At 44.2% G+C, this 9,842-nt stretch overlaps 1 protein-coding gene across 1 annotated transcript; it reads right to left on the bottom strand.

Moving 5' to 3' along the window:
• Positions 1–2,424: 2,424 nt before the first annotated feature.
• Positions 2,425–3,565, bottom strand: LOC122133151. The gene has a single exon (XM_042708651.1). The coding sequence runs from the start codon at positions 3,214–3,216 to the stop codon at positions 2,545–2,547; it is 672 nt and encodes a 223-aa protein (XP_042564585.1). The 5' UTR covers positions 3,217–3,565; the 3' UTR covers positions 2,425–2,544.
• Between the last annotated feature and the right edge of the window lie 6,277 nt (positions 3,566–9,842).

The raw sequence follows: 9,842 nt of genomic DNA on the forward strand, positions 1-9,842 counted from the left end.
TCTGAGGCAGGCCATGTGTGCTAAAGCACTGTCTAAGTTTTTCAATGGTGACTTGGCTTGTTGCATTACTTGTTGGATACACATCAAGCCATTTTGAATGTGCATCGATAACTATAAGAAACATCCTGCCTAAGTGAGGGCCAGCATAATCAACATGCAATCTACTCCAGGGTGTCTCTGGCCACTCCCAGGGATGGAGAGGAGCTGCAGATGGAGCCTTTCTGTTTTCCTGGCATGTGTGGCAGGACTGTACTTCTCTTTCTATGTCAGCATCCATACCTGGCCACCACATGTATGAACGTGCCAAGCCCTTCATCCTGGAGATGCCTGGGTGTGTGTAGTGTAGATGTTTTAAAAGGGTGGCCCTCCCCTTCTTTGGAACAACCACTCTCGCTCCCCAGAGCACACATCCATCTTAGACACTGAGTTCAAGCCTTCTCTGGCTGTAGGCCTTGAACATTGAAGCCACCTCTTTTGGCCAGCCATTCAAACACCACAACAGCACTTGTGATAATATTTCATCTTTCGCAGTCCACTGCTTCACTTGGGCTGTTGTGATTGGTGGGTCTTCCACCACATCCAGCATGAGGACCTGTCCTGTGTCATCCTCCTCTTCAGTGTGTGGCAGTGGTAGCCTGCTCAATGCGTCTGCGTTTGCGTGGTCTTTGCCTGGCTTGTACACCATATTGTACTCGTACGCTCTCAGAAGTATTGCCCACCGTTGCACTTTTGGTGACCCCATCTGTGGCACCGGCTTCTTTTCATGGAAAAGCGAGATCAATGGCTTGTGATCAGTGCTGATCGTGAATCTTCGTCCATAGATATACTTGTGAAATCGCTTGATTCCGAATATGATGGCTAACCCCTCCTTGTCGAGCTGTGAGTAACGCTTTTCAGCTGGTGTCAGTGTGCGTGACATGAAGCCTATGGGCTTTTCACTTCCGTCTTCCATGATGTGTGACAGCACGGCGCCGACTCCGTACGGTGAGGCGTCGCATGCCAGCACAAGTTCTTTGTCTGCTGAATAGTGAGCCAGGACTTTTGCTGATTTCAGCAGCTGTTTAGACAAACAAAACGCATCTTCTTGTTCTTTCTTCCAAGTCCACTGAATGTCTTTTCTTAACGATCTGTGTAATGGTGCTAGGCGTGTGGCGAGATTAGGAAGGAACTTGTTATAGTAGTTTAAAAGGCCAAGATATGCTTTCAGCTCAGTCACTGTGGTTGGAGGCGGAGCTTCCTCGATGGCTGTTACCTTGCTTTGCACTGGGTGCAGGCCTTCAGCATCAATCTTGTGACCCAAGTACTCAACCTGGTCTTGCAAGAATGCACACTTGCTTCTGCGCAGTCGCAGTCCTGCCTCTGTCTCTACTCTGTCGTCTGAGTACCTCATCCAGCGTGCTCAGATGCTCTACCGTGTCTCTTCCAGTCAGTAAAATGTCGTCAAGGTAAACAGCTACTCTGGGCAGGCCTTGTAACAAACTCTCCATTGTTCTCTGAAATATGGCTGGAGCAGATGAGACTCCGAACGGGAGCCTATTGTAGGTGAAAAGGCCTCTGTGTGTGTTTATCGTTAGGTATTTCTTGGAGTCATCATCCATCACGATCTGCTGATAGGCGTGGCTTAAATCAAGTTTGGAGAACCGTGTCCCTCTTGCCAGTGTATTGAACAGGTCTTCTACACGAGGAATATGGTATTGCTCTAGTGAGGAGGCGCTGTTTACTGTTAGTTTGTAATCGCCACATATTCTAATGGAGCCCTCCGGCTTCAACACAGGAACAATTGGCGCCCACTCAGCGTACTTGCCAGGTGTTATGATGCCCTCTTTCAGGAGCCTATCCATCTCCTCTTCTACTTTCGCCCTCATGGCATACAGAACTGAGCGGGGCCTATAGAACTTTGGACGGGCATCCGCAGACACACGGATTGTTGCCTTCATGCCTTCTAACATGCCTAGTTCTTTTTTGAAAACATCCTCATGCTTTGACAGTACTTCCTGTAGCTCATGTGCATCTGTTTTTACATGTTTAATTTCATCCCACTTGAGCTTTAAAGCCTCCAGCCAGCCTCTACCTAACAAGCTAGGTCCAGTGCCCTTCACCACCACTAGGGGTAATGTCTTAATTTGCTGATCATAGTTCACTTTTACTTCAGAAACGCCCACTACTTTGATTTTTTCTCCCGTTTATGACTTCAGAGACATTTTGCTTTCATTTAATTTGGGGCGTTTCTTTTCTTTCCACATCTCATTGAATTTCTTTTCATTCATAATGCTCACACTGCATCCTGTGTCTATTTCAAAGTTTACTTTCTTTTTATTCACTTCCACGTTGACTTCGAATGGTTTAATTCTCTGCATGGAAGTTTCTGTATTCAGGCATGCCAGTGTGAATGCTTCTTCGTCATCAGAGCTATCATCATCATTTTGTCTCTCACACACGTTGTGTGACCTGTGTGGACGGGGTTGAGGGCGTGCGCGCCGCTCTGCTCTGTGTGCTTTGGTTTCACTGGGACGGGCATCATCTTTACTTTTATTCCTACAAGCCTTAGCGATGTGCCCTACTCTCCCACAAAAATGACACTGCACTGTGCCTTCCGTGACAACGATAACAATCTCTCTCTTTGTTTCTCCATTCTCCTCTTGTCTCTTTTCCCTCCGTTTTCATGCTGTTACATGCTACGGCCGCCTTTTGTAGGTCTTGGGCATTTTTACTTGCAGTTTCTGCAGCTACTGCTATCTTAAATGCTTTTTCAAACGTCAGGTCTATTTCGGAGAGCAGACGTCTTTGAATCCGGTCGTCATTCATACCGCACACAAGACGATCTCTTAACCTTTGCTCCAGTGTAGTGCCAAAGTTACAGTCATGAGCTAGTCGTCTGAGCTCCGCTACATATGCACTCACAGATTCCGTAGGCTGACGTGAACGCGAGTCAAACACATATCTCTGCACCATCTCGCTTGGTTTAGGATTGAAGTGCTCTTTCATTACTTGTGTTAACTGATCGAATGTTTTCGAAGATGGCTTATCTGGACTCACCAGGTTTCTCATGAGCTTGTACGTTGCTGGACCGACCACACTGATTAGGATAGCCCTCTGTTTCTCTCCATCATCGATCCCATTAGCTTCAAAAAACTGATCGAGAACCTCGCAGTACTCTTCCCAAGTCTGCTCTTTTGCATCAAAAGTTGACAGGGTGCCTATCATCATCGTAGTCATCTTTCCGTTTTGCTCGTTACCTCCAGTCCAATAGCACTTTGCACGTTCCTACCGTCTGCCACCTGCGGTCATCCCGACGCATCCGACTTTAATCAGGCACTTTTCTCCTCCATCCAGTATCCTCGTCGCCAATATGTGATAACGTAGTTTCCATTAAATGAGGATTCAATCCAGATGATCATGTTCAGTATTTAATATAAGAACTCGCAGAGGTTGTAGATAACGTACATCACTCAGGTTAGGTATCTGCTTAATCTACTGTCAATGTCTTGACCTCCAGGGTTAACTGTACCTCCTGATGGAGTGGGGTGGTATTGCAATAGTATCTATATGAACCAGATAATCACGATACCACACTGTGTCTGGTGGTTTTGGTGTTCAGAGATCTGTAGCGCCTGCCAGAGGGGAGGAGCTGGAACGTTTGAAGCAGGAGGGGACTTCACACAGCTCCAGAGATCTGTTGAAGATCCGTGTGAGGATGGGGGCCAGCTGGTCAGCACAGACTTTCAGACAGGAGGGTGACACACCGTCTGGGCCTGGAGCCTTCCTGATCTTCTGTGATATATGATGGTTTGCTGTCATTTTATTTTCACACAAAAAACAGGGTTGCCAACTCTCGACCTGTTATGTCCTTTCTCACTGGCAGGACCGGATTTAGAACACTATGGGCCCTGGGGCTAAACCTGTTAAAAGGGCTCCCTCAAAATGATCACAGCCTTTTAAACTTCATATAGAACCAACACGTTAATTGACGGTGACATGAAAAGAAAGTAAAAAGAAACACTGAAACACAGAAAACAGACTCATGTTGAACTTGAGCCAAAAAAGTTGTTGCCACAAACATTTGTTACCAGCCTCATGCTGATTGTGAAATATTGCACTACGCCAAATAAATGTACACTCCGTTAGGCAGATAGGCAGACTTTTAAAGCATACTACATATCTGCATTGCTCTGTAGAAGTGAAAGCTTTGACAGTGAGATTTAACACACTTTGATAATAAGACCACTCTCTCAAACTGGTGAAAAAAAGAATCACAACTCCATGCTGTGTCCTTCCCAACCTTGACCACACCTTCATGGTGTTTTCTGCTGAGCATCACACTTGAGCGTTTGTCGGAGGGAAAGCAGCGCGTGCACTGGGGAGGTCCGCTCACTGATGTCAGAGATCCACCTGGCCAGACACGTGGCACCCGTCCACAGGTAGACCTCGCCTCGCTGCATGTGACGGGGGCCACAGTGGATCAGGATCTGCAGGGTTCGCGGCTGGGTCTCGGTAACCAACACGTTAATTGACGCCGACTTTCAACATTTGCATATCTATTTTAAGAATAAACAATCTCTGAGAAAGCCTATGACGCACACACACCCAGATACTGGTAATGATTACAAATATATAGTATTACATCGTAATATTTGTTTGTTGCAGGACATGTCAACATATTAGGACTACTTAAGACGTCCAACATGAACCTGCTCTTTGCCGCTCGCAAGTGTTCTACAGCAGAGGTCTTCAACCGGGGGTCCGCGACCCCCAGGGGGTCCGCGGAGGTACTGCAGGGGGTCCGCCAAATGATTTCATCTGAAGCATTTTTTCCCTCTTCCAAAAATGTACAACGTCCTAAAGACTACATAAACATAAACAGAACGTAAAAATTGCTTTCTATTACTTAAAAATAATACACAGGCTACCCATGAGTCTTCAGGCGATCATTTGATCATAATGGCAACATATGCACTTTTAGCTACATTTAGCTATCTGGTGCCAAAAGACGTTACCTGCCATAACCATACAATTTGAAATAATTGATCGTTTGTAATTTCTCGGAACAAAAGCTCCTCGTCAGACACCACTGATGGCGGTTAAGATGATCTACCTTCAGAGGATGCCAACATGAACAGCCAAAAGCGCAAACGGGAGTAGACAGGTAAATATTCAGAGAATTATCTGAAGTTTGCCTTCACCTACAAAGATACCGATGGTGAAGAATTAGCAGTGTGCGTGGTTTGCTCTTCCGTGCTATCAAACGAAACTATGAAACCATCAAAGCTGCAACGACACTCAAAGACAACCCATGCTCACTTGAAAGAAAAAAACATTTAATATTTCCCGTTTAAAATCTTTTGAGGGCCAGCAGACCTTGATGAGACAATCAGCCAAAGTGTGCGAGCTAGCTTTAAAAGCTTCTTATCAAGTTGCATTACGTGTCGCTCAGACCAAACAGCCATACATAATTGCGGAACGTTTAATATTGCCAACAGCTAGTGATATGTGCAAAACAATTTTGGGAAGGATGAGTACGTAAAAAAACTGAAAAGCATCCCAATGCCCGCCCTATTGAATTGAATTGGCAGCTGATGTGAGGGCACTATAAGTCGCAAAACTCCCGAAGGCAGATTATTTTGCAATACAATTTAATCCACGATGTGTCAAACGAAGCTCAGCTTTTAGCTTTTTTGTGATTTGTCGACCAAAATGAGATGCAGGAGGAATTTCGATTCTTTAAGCAGCTGCCTGGAGGTAAAAAAAAGTTCAGAGATTTTCAAAGTGATCGACAATTTTTTCCATGAACATGATATACCCTGGCCAAAATGTGTCGCGATGTGCACAGACGGTGCAAGAGCCATGTATGACGCACTGCATGCTTCATAGGGAGAATGTCGTTGCCAAAGACATGAATCATGAATTCTCAAACGTCAGATCTCTCACTAGGTATGAAATATTTCATCCATACTTAAGCTTCTCAAGCTACTCAATTCTTTGTCCCTCCCTAATTGAATATGGAGTGACGACTAACTGTAAGGGAGAACAAATGTCAAAAATAAACAGAATAAATTGAAACTAGTTGTGTGTCACAGATGATTTGTAATTCTGTTCAAACATGTGTAGGGGAGTGTTTGTGTGTGACTGACAGTTCCAAATAAATTATATGAATATCAGGCCCAAATTTGGGGCGGCGGGGGTGGGGGTCCCTGCTCAGCGTCTCTCTCAGCCAAGGGGTCCTTGGGCTGAAAAAGGTTGAAGACCCCTGCTTTATCGCATTTACTTGACAATTCCGATAAGCAGTGCTAAGGAAGAGAGGCCTTTCAGCCGTCTGAAATTGAAAGAGTTTCTTGCGATCAAGCATAGGGGATGAGCGGCTGTCTAATTTAGCGCTGCTGTGCATCCAGAGGGACGTCGAGATTTACATTAACAAAGTAATCGCCAGATTTGCTAAAGATAAGAACAGACAGATAATGATTTAAATAGGCAAGGGCATTTGTTGTGGCCTATGTTTCATGTCTGTATATATTCTGCCTTTGTAAAAACTAAAGTTTAATAATGTGTATGTGTTTTGACCTGTGTGTTGGCTATAAGTTTGCTGGTTTTGAATATCCCAATACTTGTCAGTTCGGAAAAGAAAATGATTATAGTCTAATGGAATTTTAGTTCAATCGTAGCATGCCTGTAGGTGGCCTACTGCAGTGCGTGTCACGCGTGTGTGTGTTGCGCACTCGTTGTTTTTTTTTTTCCATGGGGGGCTTGGTTCGCGTGTAGCTCGCCCAAATTGTTGCTGAAAGAATAGTTATATAGGGCTATGTTTGTTTATTATACGTTGTCAAGTCATTTAATCCTCTTTTGATTGACTGGTTTTGGCCTATAGGCCTACCTACAGAATGTAAAAGATCAGTTCAGAAAAAAAATTAAAATGTTTTAGCCTATATGTAAGCAGGTGGTTTGCGTGAAAGACAATGTGGGGGCGGGGTCCAGCCCGCCCGCCGGTTTAGACGTCGCGACACACCTGTGTTGCATTAATCAATTGGTAACGGGAATATAATGGGTTTGCTTGTGTAGAAACGGTAGGTCAGGGACAGGAGATACTGCTGAGCTCCAAGCCGAGTGCTGTATACCCGTCGCATTACTAATTCGCTATGAGATTGATACTAAGTGCGTTGGCTTAGATAGCTGACCGTTGCGTGTTGCGATCACTGGTCTGTGTACCTCCGATATACCCCACGTCCGGCGGTCGCGGCGAGGAGGCCAGCGTATCAGGTAGTATTCTGTTGCCATTCATGTCTTGTTGTTTTCCGGGGAATTGTGTTCCCCGGCGGGTTTCTTTATGTATGTCAGTCAGGGGCGGAGATCCCATTTCATTGTAGGGGGGGACAATACATGGTCAAATTTCAGAGTGTAAATCCGGGGGGGGGACATGAAAAAATTGCTTTCACGAGAGCTAGCATAAACTGCTAAATACCTAATTCTCTTATCACATTTACAAACAGAAATTCGAAGTAATTTTAGAATTATCTAAACAGCATTAAATGTACTAACACGAAATATCTATTCACTGTCCAAAGTTCAAGAGAACTTGATGCTCAAAATAAGTTATAAAACAGCTCAACAGGGAATCGAACTAGCAACCTTTTGATTACAATACGACTTCTCTACCTCCTGCGCCACTGTCACTCCATATTACAATACCAGCATAGTTCATGGACCGCAGAAAAAGATGACATTAATTTAACTTCAGATAATTTAACAAATCTGGAGAGGCACTGAGATGTAGACCTACGTTTATTAACTAGCATGAACCTGCCCTGACAGGACATTGTCCTAGACTGTCTAGCTAGCTATCTTAACTGTCTTAATTACCGGCATGCGTGTGTTATCGGCAAACGTTCACGTTGTCATGCCAATCCATTAATAAGCTTATGTATACTTGTGCATATCGATTGGAACTTCGTAAATGGAGTTTAGAAAAAAACTTCTTCTTTACATGTTCTTACTGCGTTCGAGAATGAGGTAAATCTCTTTACATATCGTGTATCATAGCGGCAGCGACAGAGGACAGAGGAGGAAACAGTCTGACAATCTGACCGTGTAGGCTACTGGGCTGATTAACTGAAACACGGAGCTGCCGGTAGCCCTGCCCTTTGGAAACAGCATGTGAACCAAACCACTTTGAGGAATAGGGGGAACATGGTTTTTCAACACTTAAAAAACACATTTTTTACGTCGATAATTAGCACCGCTTGTGTCGTCGTATTTTTATTTAAAAAAAAAAAATCAAAAAATCATTTTTTTTTTTTTAGTTTTCAATGATTGTTGGGGGGGACAACTTTATGGTAGGGGGGGACACGTCCCCCCCGTCCCCTCCGCCTATGATGTCAGTGCGTGTGCATGTGTGAGCAGGAAGAGCAAGCTCATATTCTGGGCAAAGTGCTGTGTCTGTACAGAGGAATAGGAGGGGATATACTTTGCCTTGGCTTGCTGTGCTTATGGGTTGCTGTGGATGCCTTCTGGCTCTTGATGTGTATTTCATCACTGACATTATGATTGGGATGAATTTAACTGATTGTACTTTGCCCATCTGAAACACCGATGAATTTGCTGTGTATTTATTGCTAATTTATATATCCATCTGTTCCTGTGTATAGGCCTATATCCTTCATGCTATTTATCTATTTATTAATCAGCACTTTGCACTTTACATCGATGTGATGCTTGTTTTGGCCACTGCTCTCTCTCCAAGATGCTTTTAGAAAGTATAATATAAAGACAAATAAAAGTCCTTGCTTTTCCCTACACACTGTCTGCGTTTGACTTGATTCAGTGCCCAGGTAATGCTGTCCAAATAAGGTAACCTGCAGGGGGCAGCAATTAGGCTGGTAAATAGCCCCTTTACAACTTGGCGTAGTTTTCTGCAGTTTGGACAGTGGGCACTGGTCAAGAACAATGTTAAATCAAGAACAGGAAAATGAGCCACTAGCTCCTGCTCCTAATGATCAAGAACAGGAAAATGAGCCACTAGCTCCTGCTCCTAATGATCAAGGAAATGCAAATGAAGGTCAAAATCCAAATCTCAATGCAAATATGATGATGTTCCCAATGATGATGGGCACTCCATGGTGCCCAAAATTTAGAGGAGGTCAGGATTCTGATGAGGGATTCCAAGATTGGCTCACAGCACAAACAACAATGTTTAACATGTACCCTTTTTCAGAAGCACAGAAATTATCCGCCCTCATAAGTAATTTAGAAGGGGAAGCAAGACGAGAAGTACTCGCGTTACCAGTGGGCCAAAGAGCCACAGTAAAACAGATAACTGAATTTTTGAAGGGTATCTATGGGGACACGGTGCCATTGGCTAGCCTTCGTTCACAATTCTTTACTCGTAAACAGATATCCGATGAGAATGTTCGACAGTTTGCCCTGGTTCTGCAGGAGTTGAGTAACCGTCTCGCAGCAAGGGGGGATGGTACAACTGGGGGTCATATTTTGCGGGATCAATTTATATCTGGATTATTGGATGGGGGCCTACGTAGAGTTATGGGGCATGGTAAGAGCATCGATAAATGTGTCTTTGGCAGACATTAAACGAGAAGCAATATTGAGAGCAGAGGATTCAGACAATGCAATGCAGGCAATGGCAGCAGCAGTGCATGTGAAACAAGACCGATTACCAGTTAGCACAAAACAATTAGCTGAAGAGATAAAAGAAGAGGTGCTGATGAAACTAAAAGGAGAAATGAAAAATGTTGTCAGGTATGATGCAGGAAGTACGAGAGCATGCATACCCTCCATTTCAAAGTACTGCAAGACCAAATTATGGCTCGAGAGGGGGCAGAAGAAGCTCAGACCAATTT

This window comes from Clupea harengus, chromosome 9, assembly GCF_900700415.2.
Source record: "Clupea harengus chromosome 9, Ch_v2.0.2, whole genome shotgun sequence".
In the NCBI taxonomy this organism is placed as follows: domain Eukaryota; kingdom Metazoa; phylum Chordata; class Actinopteri; order Clupeiformes; family Clupeidae; genus Clupea; species Clupea harengus.